Source organism: Rattus norvegicus, chromosome 15 (genome assembly GCF_036323735.1).
Source record: "Rattus norvegicus strain BN/NHsdMcwi chromosome 15, GRCr8, whole genome shotgun sequence".
Taxonomy (NCBI): Eukaryota; Metazoa; Chordata; class Mammalia; order Rodentia; family Muridae; genus Rattus; species Rattus norvegicus.
The window spans coordinates 39570820-39590112 of NC_086033.1; the positions used below are offsets into that span (position 1 = coordinate 39570820).

General features: G+C 45.7%; 1 protein-coding gene across 1 annotated transcript in view; it reads right to left on the minus strand.

Moving 5' to 3' along the window:
• Positions 1-19293, minus strand: part of Sgcg (sarcoglycan, gamma) — a 46230-nt gene that overhangs the window by 5900 nt on the left and 21037 nt on the right. Inside the window, exons 3-6 of the mRNA NM_001006993.1 lie at positions 12645-12746; positions 9170-9257; positions 5055-5174; positions 1183-1258 (exon numbers count right to left, since the gene is read on the minus strand). Of these exons, the coding sequence (NP_001006994.1) occupies positions 1183-1258; positions 5055-5174; positions 9170-9257; positions 12645-12746 (386 nt within the window). The remainder of the gene's footprint in view (positions 1-1182; positions 1259-5054; positions 5175-9169; positions 9258-12644; positions 12747-19293) is intronic.

Consider the following 19293-nt stretch of genomic DNA (forward strand, 5'->3'; position numbering starts at 1 on the left):
ATTATCCACGTATAGTGAAGAATGCAGCCAGATGCGTTATCAGAATATAGCACAAATGGCCTGTAGCTCAATTTTGATAGAATCCCTGAGCCTGTCTAAACTCCATGATCTATATTTACGCTCTGTATTTCTGGAGTGTTCTGGTGTTCTGAACATCCACCAGAATCGTCCACTAAACTCTGTGTACAACATTTTAGGACACCATTAGCATGTAGAAACGTCTCTCTTCCATATTTACTAACTGGCGCCAAAGGGCCACAGCTCTACGGTCAGGTTACTACAACAACGACCCCATGTGACGGTTCCGATTCTCTGTTGCCTTTTCCTCTCTGATAAAATACTTGTAAGAAGCAACTTAAAAGATGAAGGATCTGTTTTGGCTCGTGGTTTAGGGAGGTGCAGTCCATCATGATGGGGACAGCATGGCAGCAAGCACTCTATGACACTGGAAGCTTGAGATGGTTTGCTTACATCTTGGTAGGTGAAGAATCAAAGGGTCCTTGGGTCAGAATCTGGTTAAAACTCACATAGCCCTAACCATTCCTTATAACCAAGACCCACCTCCTAAAGGTTTTATACCTTGCCCAAACAGTGCCACTAACTGGGGAGCCTGAACAGAGGCAGTGGGGACAAGAGAAGAAGAGCATGAAGCCACATCAAAGTTCAGATCCGACAGGGCTTTGGACTTGCCTTGGGTTCTAATAATCAATAACCAGTTAGTTAATATGCAGGAATCCCTGAAAGTAAAGGTGACCAACACTGCCGCGCCCACCTCGGCCAGCAAGGAAGACGAAACACGGTCAGATTCTTCTCAACAGCCTTTATTGCAGGACCACCTCTTTGCTGATACGGGGACCTCGAGCGCTTTCGAGCGGCAAAAGCGCTCGTCCTATATACACAACAGGCTGGGGCTATGCTAATTGTCTTTCAGGGATTGGCGGAGCACGAATCATCCCACTATCACACCTGCTATTTGTCCTCCAGGGATTGGCGGAGAACGAATCACCTCATTAGCATGGTACCATCCTGGCCAACTGACGCCAGGTGCAAAATCCACGCATGCGTAGTACTGTTGTTCACCACAGGAGGGCGCCCTACACAACGCAGTAAGGCTGAGGTGGGGACACTATGGATACACCTCATTGTTTCCTAGAAGAGCGTTGGTTTATATTAAACTCTTACCTAAGGTCTTGAAATGGGTGCTCAGCTCTGACAAGGGGTGTCTCCACTGAGTGTTCAAAAAGAGCTCCTTCTGGCCCTAAAAGAAAACCCAGAGATGTGTCAGGAACAAAACTACAAGAAGTCACATCGGCCAAATTAACAGTCAGTCCAGCCAGGAAGGCTGAGCGTCCCTAGTCCCAGAATCCAGAGTTTTTGAGAACCGGCTTAACCATCAAGGTAAGCGGAAAATACCAGCTCATATCCTATTGTTAGCTATTGTTGGAGACCAGAGTTCACATTTCAGATCTGCACACTGTAGCACTGCATTACCTAACAAGCAATGCTGGCTGGAACGCCATGCTGTGGTTGGAGCACAGCTACGAATCAACTGTAAGGCAGCAGGGCAGGCTATGGCCCTGGGCAGTCAATGTGAGCCTTAAGATAGTCACATGTGACATACGCAGTGTGCAGGTAAGGATCCACACAAGGCAGCAGGGCAGACGGTGCTGAGTTCACTGTGCTGGGCTCAGAGGTTCCTCGGGGCAATGCTAGCCTACTGCTCAGGTTATATTTAGAGTATGTCTTACCTTGAGTACCGTGGGCGCATGCACAGGTTTAAGCAGCTGTGTTTCATCTGTGTATTCTGGCTATGGTTTATGCTGTGGGTTATTTACCCACTAGGTTCTGCCAGGCCAAAGCTCAGCTCCTCCCTAGGTCTTACTCATTTTGACTCTGCAATTAATCCCGCCCTGTCCCAGGTTTAAGACACACTCTGGGTGGACCTCACCTCTAACCAGACCTCACCCTTGGTTTAGGCCACACCCCTGCCTGGGCCACGCCCTTGTACCAATTTCTGCCCTTCTTTGTTTTCTATTGTTTTAACCAAATAATGTGACCAAAAGCAACGTGGGAGGAAAAGGTTTATTTTAGTTTACAGTTCCAGGTCTTATCACTGATGGCCGCCTAGGAAATGTAGAGTCCTATATCAAACCTTCTTGTTTATGATTTAGATGTAAAATACTCCCCTGGGGTTATGTGTTTCATTACTAGGCCTCTAGTAATGGTGAGGTTGTGAGGTTTAAGAGGCTGGCCCAGCTGGAGGACGTGGTTTGCTAGGGGCAGGCCTTGGAGTTCGTTGCTCTTCTTATTTCTGATCTGGACTCTCTCTCTCTCTCTCTCTCTCTCTCTCTCTCTCTCTCTCTCTTCTGAACCTCTGAGATGTGTAAAGCTTTGCTGAGACATCAGCTCCCTCAGCCACGGAGCAAGCAGGTTCAGCCTCTGTACCTTCTCCCCCACAAGGGACTGTCTCTCCTGAACTGTAAGCCACAACAAGACTTTCCCCTTGAGCTGCTTCTGGCAGATGCTTTGTTATAGTGACAGGGAAAGCAGTGGAGACACTACTGAGACAGAGATTCCATTGACAAGTACGACAATACAGACAGCAAGCCCCTGAGGTGGCCCTGATGTGTGCAGGTCACTTACACTGCAACCACCCATCAGCTTCTGCATCTGCTTCACTTATAATGCTATCACCCGACAGAAGCCCTGGGCTAGGGAGTGGCTCATTCTCTGTAAAGGATGGCTGGGTTTGATGGAACCCATGTTCTGGTTATACCTTCTCTGCATTTTAATATCAATGCCTGCAGTGCAGTGACACTTTCCCAACGGCAAGAGCAGATTGGTCATACCAACACACTCTGACACATCAGGAGACAGACCTACTGACAACTTACATGCATCTAGTACAGAAATGGCAGCTAGGTCAGAAAAGCCAATGTTTCCTACACAGGCGGCCCTCAGCTTAGATCAGTGCTACACTCAATACTCATGTCATAACCTGATAATATCCCAAGTGGAAGATACATTGAATCTACCCAACATAACAACGATGCCATCTCAGCAGCATAGCTCCTCTGTACTGAGTGGTTCATTCATGTGAGATCCACGGGCTGACTAGCAGGTGCAGCCTTGTCCTCTGTAGCAGTCCAGCTATAAGGATGGGACCTCCTAGTGCTAGTGCAGGAAAATATCCCCATTAAAACTTCCAGTTACCTTCTACTAACTTTCCGTGTGTCATGTCTCCATCACTACCAGGTAGACAAGTTGGACCATCACAAGTCAGAGACTTGTGCAAGTCCCAGCAACCACATGGTAGCTTACAACCATCTGGATTGGGGTCTGACGTGTAGTTTGGGCCAATGGATTCATGTCAGATGCTTAGCTGCTGGCTCTTTTACTTAGTAAGCAGTAATTGTGCCTGTCTGTGAGCACGTGTGTGAGTGTGTGTGTATGTGTGTATGAGTGTGTGTGTATGTGTGAGTATGTGTATGTATGAGTGTGTGAGTGTGTCTGTGTGAGTGTGTCTGTGTGAGTGTGTGTGTATGTGTGTGAGTGTATGTATATGTGTGTATGAGTGTGTGTGTATGTGCGAGTGTGTGTGTGTATGTGTATGTGTGTGTATGTGTGTGTATATGTGTGTATGAGTGTGTGTGTGAGTGTGTGTATATGTATGAGTGTGTGAGTGTGTATGTGTGTGTATGTATGAGTGTGTGAGTGTGTATGTGTGAGTGTATGTATGTATGAGTGTGTGAGTGTGTCTGTGTGAGTGTGTCTGTGTGAGTGTGTGTGTATGTGTGTGAGTGTATGTATATGTGTGTATGAGTGTGTGTGTATGTGCGAGTGTGTGTGTGTATGTGTATGTGTGTGTATGTGTGTGTATATGTGTGTATGAGTGTGTGTGTGTGAGTGTGTGTATATGTATGAGTGTGTGAGTGTGTATGTGTGTATGTATGAGTGTGTGAGTGTGTATGTGTGAGTGTGTATGTGTGAGTGTGTGTATGTATGAGTGTGTGAGTGTGTCTGTATGAGTGTGTCTGTGTGAGTGTGTGTATGTGTGTGAGTGTGTGTATATGTGTGTATGAGTGTGTGTGTATGTGTGTGTATATGTTTGTATGAGTGTGTGTGTATGTGTGAGTGTGAGTGTATGTATGAGTGTGAGTGTGTATGTGTGTGTATGTATGAGTGTGTGTGTATCTGTGTGTATGTATGAGTGTGAGTGTGTATGTGTGTGTATGTCTGTGTGTGTCTGTGTGAGTGTGTGTGTATGTGTGAGTGTGTGAGTGTGTGTGTGTGTGTGTGTATTCACATCTCACCATGCAGCCCAAGTCTGAAATTCATGACCTTCTGCCCCTGTCATCTGAGTGTTGGGACTACAGGCACATGTCCCCTCCTGACCCTTGCTTTACTTTATTATCATTGGCTTCTTTCCTAGAATGTTTTAGAAAAAAAAAAAGGAAGCCAGGACACTGCTTCTGAGACGTAGGCTACATTAGGCATGTGTTTGAGAATGATACATGTGTTATGTAAATTGTATATCAGGGTCTACTTCCTGGTAACACCGAGGGAGGGAGTAATACTATTGAAGACTTTATTTGTGCAGAAAAATTCAGAACGTGGCTTACTCACACGCACCTGCTTGCACCTCTAGTCTCCCAGAGGCATAGCAAGTGAGTTTACAACAGGTTCTGAAAATGGTTTTCATAGATTTTTTTTTTCTGCTGAAGGCGAGCCCAGTGAGCGCTGGATTCCACTTTTAACTCAGCCAGAGGAAAGGCTGCTGTGTAGACACATGGGGGAGTCAAGTACCTGCCACAATGGGGAAAATGCCAGAGGCAGACTGTACAGAGAAACGTGTAAGCCCTTGGCTACAGCGACTGGAAAGAGATAAAAGGGAAAGAAGGTGGGCCAAGCTCTGAGGAAGACCCCGTCCTTCAGATACAAACAGAATGTCAGAAGAAATGCAGGAAGAGCCGTCAGCACGGCTGCTGCCTCTCCTTAGCAGAGTGCAGAGCAGAGCTAGGAACCCTCAGCCGCAGCTAGCCGGCTCCACGTACCTGTAACCCGCAGTCTGCCGGTGCCGACCACGACGCCCTGCTCCTCGGCGGTGAACAGCGGCTTGCCATCTTCAGAACTGATCTGTAAGTGCTGGCTCTGGACTTCTACCATCTGGGCACCTTAACGACCAATTGACAAAAAAAGTTAGGAAAATGTAGGGTAACTCCTCCGAGCAGGCTCACTGCTTCGTTCACACAAGAACGATAGACTGCCAGTGTGTGCATCCGCTCATCTCCATGAAAGACACACTGGGTAAAATGGAAAGTGGCCACACGGCCATCTCTCCAGCTCCCTTTCATCCTGGGGACATTTTGTGGCCATGGTAAGAATCCTTGAGTGACGGTACACAAGTGGTTTCCTGGCCCATGTTACTCATCCTAACATTGCAACATGGGCACTGAGTTTCCCCCACCCGGTTCATAAGGTGGGTTTCCGGAGCCCTTCCTGGGTTAGACCTCAGTAAGCGTTAACGATGGTGGTCCTTTACGAGGGTGCTAGCCACCTCTTGGCAAGTTCTTGCTTCTTCATGGAGGAGTGAGGCATCTCCACAGACCGACTTAGACGTCCCACTCTGCCCCCACACTGGTACTTTCATCCATCTCTGCCATTTTCTCAACTTCTAGAAATTCTCCTCTTTGATGCAATGCTTAGCCCCGCCCCCTTCTCCATGTTTGACACTCTTCCTTCTACAAAGGCCTCAGAAGTTTTCTGTGCCCTCTGGGGTTTGGTTTTTAGAAGAGCGGGTTCCAAGTTCTAGCAGGGGCTGTCACATGCTGGTGTTTTCCCATGGGCCACTCTCAGAAATTGTTTGTTATCTGTCTTGTTGCTACAACAAGACACCCAACAGAAGCAGGAAAGGTTTATTCCGGCGTCCGCTTCTAGAGGTTGTAGCAGGAACTGGTATGGGGGAGAGCAAGAGACAATGGTCACACTGCATTAGCAGGCAGGACGGAGAGTAAACGGAAGGAGGGGCTTGGCTGTAAAACCCCAAGTCCATCCACAGTGACCCACTCTCTTCAATGAGCCCTCACTTCCTAATGGTTCCACAACCTTCAAAAACAGGGTCACTAACTGGAGACCAAGTGTTAAAACACATCAGTCTAAGGAGGACACTTCCATTCAAACCACAACACAAAGGTGGTCCCAACAACACCTTTTCATATTGTGGATTCCCCCTGTCATGACTCCCCATGGCTTCTCCCCTCCCTGTCCCCATAAAACTGACAGGGCTTTCCCCTCCTTTTCCCAGGCTGCTCTCTGTCCTCTAATCCATAAGAGGGTTTGAGTCCCCCCAAAACTGTCTTTCCACCCATGGAGTGGTCTAGTTTGGTGTTTTCACTGATAACTGTTAGCAGCTGAGATATTTTCTAGGAGGAAGGATTTTCCACCCCAAAGGGGATAGGAACCCCACTAGAAGACCAATGAGGCAACTAACCTGGAATTTTGGGGTCTCTCAGAGTCTTAACCACCAACCAATGAACACACACAGGCTTGACCTAGACCTCCCTGATCATATGTAACAGATGTGCAGCTTGACCTTCATGTGGGTCCTGAACAACTAGAATGGGGGTGGAGGCTATCCCAAAAGTTGTTGCCTGTATGTGGGGTATGTTCTACTATCTGGACTGCTTTGATGGACTCGTTTTTTTAAAGGTGTATTTATTATATATAAGTACACTGTAGCTGTCTTCAGATACACCAGAAGACGGCATCGGATCCCATTACAGATGGTTGTGAGCCACCATGTGGATACTGGGATTTGAACTCAGGACCTCTGGAAGAGCAGTCAGTGCTCTTAACCACTGAGCCATCTCTCCAGCCCGCCTTGATGGACTCATTGGGAGAAGAAGTGCCTGACCTCAAACAGACTAAAGTGCCAGGGTATCAGGGGATACCTAAGGGCTCTCCCACCCGCTCAGAGGAGAAAGGATGGAGCTGTGGGAGGATTGTGGGAGGGAATGGCTGGGAGGGGCACAGTGAGCGGGATGTAGTGAATAAAAAAGATATTAAATTAAATTAAAAAGAAAACACTTTCAGTGAGAAACTTTTTGTTTAAACATGTGTAGCTCCTGACTTGTTCTTGGAGGCGGGAATGGGAATCACATGTGTGGCTAATGACAGTGCCACCGTTGTGGGACACAGATGGAGGAGGGCAGGGCAGATGCAGCTGCGGAAGGGGCTAGTCTGGGTCCGTCCTCGTGGACTGTTCTTCCAGCTCCCCGAATGTGAAAAGATTCCCCTTCCATCTATAAATACAGAAATACTGTGTTATGGCTGGAGATTGTTCAGTGAGCAAAGCTTGTGCCCGCGAGTGTAAGGACCGGAGACCCGCACACCGCGTCAGCGCTGCTGGGCGTGGCAGTCCACGTGGTCTCAGCAGCAGAGATGAGGGAATCCTGAAGCTGCATAGCTGGGAAGGTCTGAGCTCTAGGCTCAAGTGAGAGGCCCTGCCTCCATGTTTAAGGTGGAAGGTGATAGAAGAAGACACCCGATGTCAACCTGTGGCTTTACCCATAGTGTGCACAGAAGACATAAATACATGTGTCCTCCAACACACATGTGGGACACATCCACACATGCATGCACAGCCCACACACATAGAGATGCAAGTTTCTCCCCCTTGTGGGAAGGGAATGAATGTGAACTAAATACATTATATGATCTTCTCCAAGAACTAATCCTTTAAAACATGTAATTAAAAATTTTGCCGTATATGTCTTCATTTCTGTATTAATACATAAGATTGTTTTCCATTAAATGTTTCTCATAGACTATAAAAAGAAAAAGAAAAAAATTCCATTTCTGAACATCCAGTTTCCAACCTATACAGCACAGGTATTTTATCAACATCCAGACTCCCTGATCACATTAAAAATAAATAAACAAGAATAAGCAAATAAGTAAGCAATTTTAAGGGTCTGGAAAGATTCCTCTGCCCCTTATATGTTATTAAATAGTGTTGTTATTTGACCACATATGGAATCCAGGACAGACACATTCAACAAATGCTCACCGAGTGAATGAGAAAAATGAACAATGCCCCTCAAATATCTAAAGCCTGCAGCTGATTAAGGACTTAACAAATAACCTAAGAGGACTGCAGTGGGCACCTAGAGTTTTCCTACTTGGAGACCAATGGCTGCTTCTGAAAACCACAGCCAAGTGGATGAGAACTGGGGAAGAGCTGGATGCCCTGTAAGTTGCAGTCATTGTGCCCTGCAGGGCAAGGACCAAGATGGGGTAAGGGAGCAGAGGGCAGAGGGGAAGGGGGGAGAAGAAGGGAAAGAGGGGGGAAGAGATGAGAAGGGATAGAGAAAGTGTGGATATGCCTCTGGCTCTGGGCCAAGGCCTCTGTTCTCTTGGGCCTAGCTAACTTGGTCACTGGCAGATATATAGTCTTTTGAATATAATACTCTTATTTCTACTGCTAACCTTCATAGGCCTCTATTGCCTGGAACTGAAATTGTTTTGATGAAAGTATCAGGCACTAGGGAGGTTCTCAGTGGGCAAACTGTTTGCCGTGCACTCAATGAGGACCCAAATCTCCAGCTAGCACCAATGTAAAAGCTGAGTGCGGCAAGTCATGCATATAACCCCAGCTCTGAAGGTATGGAGATGGGGGAGAGGGTGTCCCAGAACTCACTAGTCAGCCAGTCTAACCAAATGGGTGAGCTCCAGGTTCAGTGAGAGATCTTGTCCTCAACTGAGGAAGACAGCAGCAGTCAGCCTCCTGCCTCCACACTCACAGGCACACACACACACACACACACACACACACACATACACACACACACACACTCACACACACTCTCACACATGCACGTACTCTCTTACACACACATGCATGCACACATACAGAAACACACATACACACACTGACACACACACATGCACGCTCTTTCTCTTACACACACATGCATGCATGCACACACACAGACACACATACACCTCTGCCTCTTGGTTCTAACTGTTCTCTATGAACAGCATGAAAGCTAGAAGGCTCGTGTTTTATTATTTCTAAATAAACTTGCAATTCTTTAGAAGAAATCTCCGTCTGCTCAGCACCGTCTGTGGACCTGGGTCAAGTGAGCTGCTGTGAGGATGGTGGACTCACCCACTTTCACCCTGCCTGTGACCTCCCCTTCTGAGTTGCGAGCATTGACTGTCACGTTCTGAGTTGACTGCAGAAGCAGAGATGAGTCCTGGAAAGGATTTACAAAATTAACAAAATACAATCTTTATATTTGCATATAATTTGCATATGTTTGCATATTTGCACTTTCTATATCATTACACACACACTCGCACTCACACGCGTGCATGCGCACACACACACATACACACACACACACACACACCACTGGGATCCTAACATTTGCATTAAAAACTTTTTTAAAAAAAAACTCAGACATATTATTTTCAGTGTATAAATATATTAATTTTTGAAAATAGGTTATAACAATCCTTTGAGTTTGAAAATACTGCTCCTAGCATGTTAGTTAGTTCTCAAGGCAAACAGGTTCTAATGAGCACTGTTTCTTTGCCAAGCCAGTCATAGTGTTTGTTGTCAGTGTTCTTTATGTTGAGACATTTGAGGAGATAGACCAGAGAACAGTTAGATAGTCTCCAAGAAATACCACACTGCCTACGGTCAAAGGGCAAAGGTTTCTCAAAAGAGAAACAAAAGGCCTGACCCAGCAAGACAAGTACCACAGGAGCCTGCAGCTGTGCGGTCTGAAGAAGATGGTGGCTTAGGAGGTGGAGGAGGTTCATCGGTGGGTGTGAGTGATAGTTCACAGGAACCAGATGCTGAGTGGTGCTATGGAGCAACAGATAACAGCGTGACATACATAGTTCACGTTGTAACAGTGATGCACTGTCGATGCCCGCACCGACACGGCACCGAGAACCGGGCAAAAGCCTGCGGGATTAAAGAAACACACACACACACACACACACACACACACACACACACACACACACACACACACACACAGGTTATCGTGTTAAGCAGGAAAAGGAAGGGGTTCCTGTAGCTTTACTCACCAAATATATATCCCAAGTTAACCAGGTAGAGGTCTGGGATGCACAGTGGGAAACCCTGGCTTGAGACTTTGGTAACTAAAGACTGACTACCGCCCTGAATTAACTAGGGAGAAATCCAGGAAGACCAGCCTAAATCTCAAAAACAAAAGACGGGGAAGACAAGAGACAGGAAGGAAGTGGCCATCGCCCAGGTGTGTCGGTACCTGGCCAGGCTTATGCACTGCACATTTCAAAAAGCTAGAAGACATCACTTTTAATGTTGCCACAATAAAGACAGGATAACTTTTGGTGGAAATAGTTTGACCTAGTTCCAACATTACCCAACGTATCTATGTGTTGAAAACATCCCAAGGTACTCTTTAAAATGTAAGTTTGGGGAAGGTAAGATGTCTTGTTTGATAAAAAGCTTCTTGTGCAGGACTGACCACCTGACTTCGATCCCAGCATCATGGAGGCAGAGCGACAACTTCCAAACGTTGTCCCCTGTCAACACACACACACACACACACACACACACACACACACACACACACAAATAGTAAATAAAGTGTTGGAGATATATGTAATGTGTGTTTCCTGGTGCTTCATGAGTGTGTCCTTGAGAGTAGGGACACCATGACTGTGCAAACTCAGATCCTCATGCTCATGAGGTAGGCGCGTTACCAACTGAGCCATCTCCCCAGCCCCACACACTGCTTTGGAGAGCGCTACAAAGCCAGTGTTAGAGGCCAGAGCAACTTCATGAAGAAGACGTTCTTTCAGCTCAGCACCATAGATCGATATTGAAAGGCAAACTCTTCAGATTGATAAGGGAGCACATCCTCTAGGATTTTATAGAAAACCACTCCCCGGAAACGCGTAACTTACACACTGGATGCCACAGGTTCCTGAGGGGCAGATCTGTTCTTCACGCATTAGTGTTGGTACAAACTGCTACGCACAGCTAAGTTATGTTCATTGCGCCTGTACTTTATGTCCTGGCTGACACCGATGTCACATTGTGAGTCCTTAATATGTGGTTGGTTTTCTGACTTACTTTCTAATTGTATCCCCTGTTCTTCTTAAAGCATTCTGAAAATGGCAGCCTGATAAAAACACAACTGAAGTTGTTCATTCTAGAAGGTCCCATCTGCTATGATCTATTTACCTGACTTTAGTCACCAGGCCCTCAGGGATCAATCCACATGAGTTGGGAAAGTGGGGAGAATGAGCTCTCATATTTTAATTTATTCAGACCTGACTTTCTAACAAAAACTTGTGCTAATTTCCCTTGTCCTCATGCAGCAGTGCTCTGAACATTTCCAAGGATGTACTTCAAGTCGTACAGCATCTCCTACCATGGTTACTGTAAGTGCACTGCAGCAAAACGCTCAGATCTGATTCACCCACGAATCAGCCACAGTTACAGAAGGTCTGCACCCTGGATAAGACTTCCCCTAAGTTCTGCCTGCCCTAGAGCCTCCCCTTTGTGTCAATGCTGACTGTGGTTCTTGAAGGACTCTAATAGACCAGAGCACGGCAAACATGACTCTCCAAGGCCTTGCCCTTCCCCCACTCCCTCTGCCTTGCTAAACCCTTAGGCTACATTCCTAAAGCTAGCCACCAAGGTCTGGTCCCTTATTTGGCCTCTTCCTCCCCTGAGGCTGACCACCAGGTTCCAACTATCTGAAACATTGGAATCCAACAATCAAAAGACCCCTTTGGCTCACCTAATTCACATGCCCAATCAAGACAAACCAACTCATCCTAACAGGGTGGGAGGGGTGAGGGTGGGGCCTCCTTTTCCCTTCATAACTGTCATTTGCCCATGGGCCATGTCTGTCTTCTCTCTGCCTAGAGTTAATCCTTCATCCCTCCAGGTCAAATATCCCTTCCCCTCTCTGTTTTTCCTCTTCCCTTCTTCTTTGGCCTCTATCTCCTGTCTGTGTATCTTGCTCCCTGTCCTCTGTCCTTCTAGGGCAAGTAAGTTTCCTTTGGCTGAGAACTTGGTCCTAGGGGGCCTTGTGCTAATATGGGTTCTTACAATTCTCACCCTGCAGCCGGTAGGACACCCTGGTGTGCGCTCTGACGGATCTTTAGGAGTAGCTCTGTGACATTGTTTTAGTTCCAGGGAGGCTTTTCAAGTTCATGATGATTTCCTAGCGACTGATGTGGACCTGTCTCAGGCTCACAGACCTCTAAGTCGCACAACAAATGCAGAATGTCTGTCTGTCTGACTGGAGTTTCTCCCGAGACCCTCAGAGAGCCCTGAGTGCCACAAACCAAGGTTATTTGGTTGCTTGCACCAGTGAGGAATTGTTCTGAGTAAGGATCTTTTAATCTTAAATTAGGCTAAATTGCTGAAGCTACTAACCTCAGAGCAGAAGCATTTAAGAACAAAATCTTTACAGCACGTATTCTATGAAGTCTACTGTCCAATAGCACAGCATTAGACAGAACATACCATGAATGTGTGTACACAACTACTTGCTAAAACTCCCCTCTGAAAAGCAGAATTGCTGTGCTTAACTAGTTCTTCACATTCTGAGACACAATCTTCTTACCACTCTGGAGCGTATTTCTTTGGCGTACAGCGGAAATAAAAACTCTGACTCCCCTTCCAGCCGAAGTCCATCTGCCGTAACATGCAGGTGACCCATTCCTATCTGGTAAGGAAAAGCGTCATAAGTTTCCATTGTTTTATTTTTCGCTTCTTTACAATTAACTAAAATCACATGGGCATCTTCATACACTCATTCCGTTTTTCTGTATTTCTCCTAAATTCTAGTTGAAACTTTAGTTGCTTATTTTCAATATTTATTTAAAAAGTCTTTTTGTAAGTACAGAAGTTTATTTGAGAGATGGGTATAAGATTTAACAAATCATTTTATAATAAACACCTAAGACCCATGACCACATTTAAAACCTTACTATAACTGTTTAATTTTAAGGACATTGATGGCTGATTGGTTGATTGATTGATTGATTGATTGATTGATTGAGGTCACATATGTACCGTGGCGTCTGTGCAGAGGTCAGAGGACAACTTGTAGAAGTTGGTTCTCTCCCTTGGCCATGTGGGTCCCAGGAACCAAACTCAGGTTGTCAGGCTAGGCCTGTCCCTTCGCCTCCTGAGCAACTCTCCATGTGGAGAACACAGGAAGCCTTGAGAGGACTCGCAAAGAACAGAAGTCCTGAGTGAGAACCCAGTGCCACAGACAGGCCTATGGGAGGGTCAAAGCCCCCCGCCAGGCACGGATCTGATTAAAATGGCTGCCAACCTCTCTGGTTCACATCCGGATGTTGACAGTGTGCAAACCCAGCAACTGCAGCTTCCGTCCCAAATAATTGCAACCTGGGACTTCTGCCATTACGAGACCTCCTACGGGGACAAGACAGCCCCTCCCCTGTGCACTGCAAGGAAACTTCTGAGGAGGTTGTGGTGCTGGTCCAGCAGAGGGAGCACAGCCCATCCATCCCAGCTTCTCTGAATGTGTGTCTGTCTGTCTGTCTGTCCAGTCTTCATTCCCTCACCACCCTAGTCAGGTTTCTGGGACCAAGCTGTGTTGGACCTGACACCTCGACCCTCCTTCTTAATTTTTAAATAAAGACATAATTAAATGGACTTTCCTGAGGTGTACAGCTCTAGAAGTTTTCACTCACGTATATAATTATGCGAACCACACACACAATTAGGACTTATTCTCCCTCAAGACATCCTAAACACCCATTTAAGGCTGCATGTTGACTGTGTTCATGATGAAATACGCATTCACTGAAGAACTTTAACTGAGAAGCACTTTCAGGAAGAGCGAAAGAAGTCTGTGTTCCCAGGGGCTGCATTCACCAAGTCTACAGTCACAAAGGGCCAGTAAACCAAAGACAAAACCACAGAGATCACAGCAGCCACCATGCTGTAAAACCATCTGGGGTAACTCAGCTTCGCTCCCTGTGCATTCCTGGCCGCACTGGACCACTTCTTTCTTTGGTGTGGGTAGCCTTGGAAGGACCATATTACACGCTCATGCTGGGGCACTGATTCCCATGTTCTGAAATACGGCCATGGATGACGGTCGTCACCGAGGTCATCCTCACCCCTGCCGTCCTTCTCATGCATTTCGCCCAAGAATTCAAAACAGGCCTCCACGCTGACTGGATGGGATTTCCCACATGGTGAAGAGGCTCAGAGCAGATGGGGCAGCAGCCTCGAAGTTGAGATCCGAGTAGGGAAAGTCCAGGAAAATCCATGATTAGTAGCGCTTTATGGCCTGAGGCAGGAGCACTGTGTCAGTTGTGAGCAGTCCTGCTGTCCTCATCCTCCTGAACACTTGATAGACACACAAATCGTGCTATGGGGTAAACTCCTCTCCATAGATTTCAGAAGGAACGCCTTAAAGAATATAGTTCTTGTCTTCTACAGTGTGATAGTTTTCTTCCCTCTATAGAGTTAGAGATGGCTATGTGTCTGTTTACAGATATCTACTTCTGGTTTTTACCTGTTGCATACTACCCCATAGTACGAATGCTACATCTCCTTACTGTTTCCACTGTTCAAGAATTCCACTAATGCATACTGCATGGTGGTAAAATCTATCCCGTTCTCTCCCGCTCCTCTCCTATCCTTCTCTACTTTTCCTTCCCAACTTCCCAACTCATAGAAGACTTTAATCTATTGTTTTACTTAGGAATGGAGGGATGCTGGATTGTAACGTTTCCTCCCAATTTGTACAAAAGTATAACAATTACCTCAGTGCATTTGCAGAGACCTGGAAGTTTGTGGGGACACGTTATGGTCCAGCCACTATCCTATTATTTTAATAGAATATAGATCAAAAGACTTCTTATAATATCCTAGGCTAGACAGCATGTCTGAAAAACCCAAAGTAATTTTGTGGTATCAACCTAGTACCAAACTTCTTAACATCCATGACTGTATACACACTCACTCCTGAAAAGGTCATCTAACCTTTCATTTCTTTTTATGCTCTAGAATCAGAAAGTATTTATTGAGTACCTAATTGCATCCAATATACTTGGATATGGATAAGGAGGCAGGAAGTACAATGTCCTATCGGTTCCTAAGTTTTTTTGTGGCAAGAATGCGATGTAACCATAAGGTAGACAATTAAGAGCATAGTGAAGTATGTGGGAACTGCAGTGTGGGGAACTGCATTGTGGGACTTACTCAGCTAAGCTAAAAGGGTGAGTCTTCGGGGAATTCTGTGTTGCGGTATAATTTAAAAAGGTTTATTTTATCCCAAACTAGGGCTGACACCATAGGGCTACATGGCATCCGTGGGATATTTTCATCTCAGTCAGCAAAGCCTCTCACCCGCTAAGCTTTATCCCATGTCACACTATTGATGGCTTCTCTCTGAGCCTGGCAACAATCTCTCTACCCATCTATTTCCCAAGGCAGATTGTCACCATGCCAGGCATACACATCCCAATTCTGTGGTGGGCCCAGTGTGTCCCGCCACCACACACTCTCTTGAACTCAATTAAGTCGCCACATGAAAGAACACATCACACCGTAACCTCTGATCCAATTAATAAGATATAATTGCCCATCTAAATAGCACAAAATCCTGTACACACCCATCCCTTTAGAATAGTCATAACAACCTGTAAATGTGCAGAGAGGAAACTTAACATCCGCTGCCATGTTCTCTCAGCTGCTCCCTCCTCTGGCTCTGGTCTCCTCCTCCTCTAAAACTTTTCTCCCTCCCATCCTTCCTTCTCGTCCAATGACAGGCCTTGTTCTATCCTGTACCTGCCTTCACCTGCATAATGATATCAACCTTCAATTTTGTTTAATGGAATGTGGACAGTAAACTGTGTGTGAGCTGGGTTCTGAGTTCAGGCTGATGCGACCACTCTTGAAAGGAAAAGCCGGAAGCTCAGGCAGCTTCTGTGGTGCCTGTGCCTTCTTTGTCTTCACAACATGGCTACTCAGAGGACAAATGGCACCAGCTGGCAAGTTGAAGACACGGGCTGTAACGAGAAGCCTGGTGCTGTTTGTACCATCAGACACCAGTGATCACCGGGTTTGTACTGGTGACCCCAGTGATGGGACATGCTGCACATGGGGGGTTTATCTCTCTCCTCCAAACTCGGCCTCGAGGATAGCCTGTCCCCTTAACCAGAGGATGAAAAGAGCATTTCAGTCTTTTCTCTGCTTCAATCCCATCCTGGTAGCAATAACACTTAAAATCAAGACTTTCTATTTGGTTTTTAGACTGAAAGCACTAATAAACTAAAATACCCTTTAGAAAGACATACATGGATAGCCTAGGAAGAAGCCAAGGGAATAGTTGAAATTCCAGAGTGCCACGTTTTTCTTTCAATCATAGTTTCTGTCCATTTGAAAGGCAAAGGAGAAGAAGAGGCAGAGAGTGTATGGTGTCCATGTCAGACCAACAGCATGGGATGACGGTCAGGCTAGGCATCCAACAGGCAGAGTGGAGGAGGGCGGGCCATTCTCCAGGGCCAGCACAGTCCTAGAAAATGGCATCAGATTAGTGGTAAAGGACTGCCAAATGGGGCCATCGCCCAGGTTAGTTCAGTGAAGAATCGAGAACCTAGGGGATGAGCATTCAGCTCAGGGCCTGGCGTGCGCAAAGCCCTGGGTTATGTCCCCAGCATAAAGGAAGGAAATAAAAAAGGGAAAGTGACAAGGGAGGGAAGCAGTCACTTCCTCGGTCTCTGCTCCAGGTTGCACCCCATTGTCTCCCCTTCTTACATGTGGCCTCCTGCAGGCTCTGGCTAACATTGTGCCTCTCCCCTGGCCAGTATCACAGATGCCTGTTTCCAGCTAAGGCATTGCAGTGGACAAAGGAGTCTTAACATATCCCAATGAACAAGCCACTAAAATGTGATATATGGACTAATTTTCATATAACTATTGCCATGAGATTTTCAAAACACAACACCCTCTCCCTATAAGAACAAAACTCTTAAAATATAGAACACCCTGGCATTTTAGAAATAATTTGCAGTTTGTCTTGATTTTTGTCTTTCAAGTTTAATGAAGGAGCAAAGTTTGACAGAGAAATATAATTCTGACAGCTCGTATGTCGTCTCTTCTATTGGATGAAGCAAACCAAAGGCCTGGCCACACACAAGGGCCTTACACTCGAGGTTACAGTGGATATAACCCAGCAGGTAGGTATCATGGAGACATATTAGAATTTTGCCAACTAAGTTATTAAGAAGGAAATAAAGGTATCTGAAAGTAAAGATTTGTAACAAGGCAAAGGCATTTAGTGGCTATTATGATAACCATTTAATTGATTTTATAATTCTGTGCAGAAAATCATAAAAAGTTAGGATTCAATGCAGAATTTGTACAGTAATAAAACAACAAAGGTTTTATGTGATTAGGTATCCGGGTCCACAAAAATAAGAAACTAATACTTCATTAAAACCCACAAGCAAAATATATGGCCAACAAATCATCAGTTCTAAACCAGGATGGACCACAGAACCATTCGTGAGTTTGCCCACCAGGTTCAGGATGTTGGATCCTTGGTGTCGCCCAGTAGGTGGCGCTGTTAGAAGAGGTTTAGGAAATGCAACTCTGCAGAAGAGAGTCTGTTACTGTCTTTGAGGTGCCTTCCTCACTGACTTCCAATTCACTCTCTATGTTTGCCGTTGAAGACGTTAGCTTCTAGTTTCCTGCTCTGGCTACCACACCTGCCTGCAGCCATGCTTCCCCACCATGATGGTGGAGTCATAGTCTTCCAGAACTATAAACCCAAATAAACTTGGTTATAGTGGTTTATCTCAGCAATAGACAAGTAACTCAGGCAGAAGCAAAGGGCACCGAGGTAAATACTTCCTGCGAGCTTTCTCACGGGGTTGGTACAATGTTTTTGAAAGTTTTTTGTTTTTATTGTATCTCTTGTTGACTGTCACATTCTAAAACATGTCATCACACCTCTGAAGGGACACACGGTTATTGTAAAGAATCCCAGAGGACCCTCTGAGGGGCTTCAATCACATCAACATAGAGGAGGCTCTGGCTTGACATGTGCTAGAGAATGGAAGGATCTGGCTGTCCCCAACTGCTGGTCATAGAGAGAATGGCTCGGTGCTGTTCTGGGCTCCATCATAAGATGAGGTCCATCAATGCTCAGTTCCCCACCAGTGTACTCACCGGAGAGAATGGGTCTCCATTGAAGTATCTAGATTGAAAAACACAGAATATAAAAATATTCTGGGTCTCAAGCTCAAGAAGATGAGTCAAGTCTTGGAGGAAATGATGCGTTCTTGCTTACGATTTCAGCTGCTTGACTTGGCAAGCAACATCATTAAAGCCAAGGCCATCAGGAAACTTACATCCGTGTTGGGTCATAGGATCTGAGTTACCCAGGGGCAGGAAAGGATCCTGCATTAGAACAATCAGTGGCATTGCAACACTGAGTTAGATTCAATTCCAAAGAGCTTTTGAGAGTCGAGAGTGGGATTTTAGAAGAAACACAGAGGTGATTTTGGGGGTGGGGTGCTGAGCAGTGACTTCAAATTTTCATGCACATTGGGTGTCTTCTTCACTGAGCTGGACTTCCATGCCAAACACACAAACACTTTTGGCTTTTTGAGACAGTCTCATGTTGTCTAGGGTGTCCTTGGACTATACACCTGATTACTTTGAGCTCCAGATCCTCCTGCCTCTCCCACTATGTTCTGGGATTACACGTGTGCGCCACCATGCCTGTGTCAACTGTAGCATCTGCATGCTCTCCCAGGATCACCATACACTCACCAAAGCCTGGGGACAGCTGCATACCTTCATTCTTTTCTGAGTTTTCAATTCTCTCCCAATTATGCCAACTTAGGTTAAAATAAAAATCTTCAGGATGTTATCTAATTCATTCCCAAGCTCCCGGTAAAGAATTACCAACTGCTTAATGACACTTATCTAAGGAAATGCCATAGAGGCTTAAAAATGCTGCACTCTGCTGCCAAGTGATAGATTCTGAACTGCACAGTTCTCAGTTGCTACACAGTAATGGAAATTAGTTTCAAACCCTTGAAGTTTCAAAACCTTGAAATTAAATTAAATTAGTTTCAAAACCTTGAAATTAAATTAAAATTAGTTTCAAAACCTTGAAATCCACCTAGAGTCTTCAGCCTTTCAGAAAGGGCAATGTCACCCATTACAACAATAGAGGGCAGCAAAAAACAACTAGCCAACAGAATATTTTATAGAAA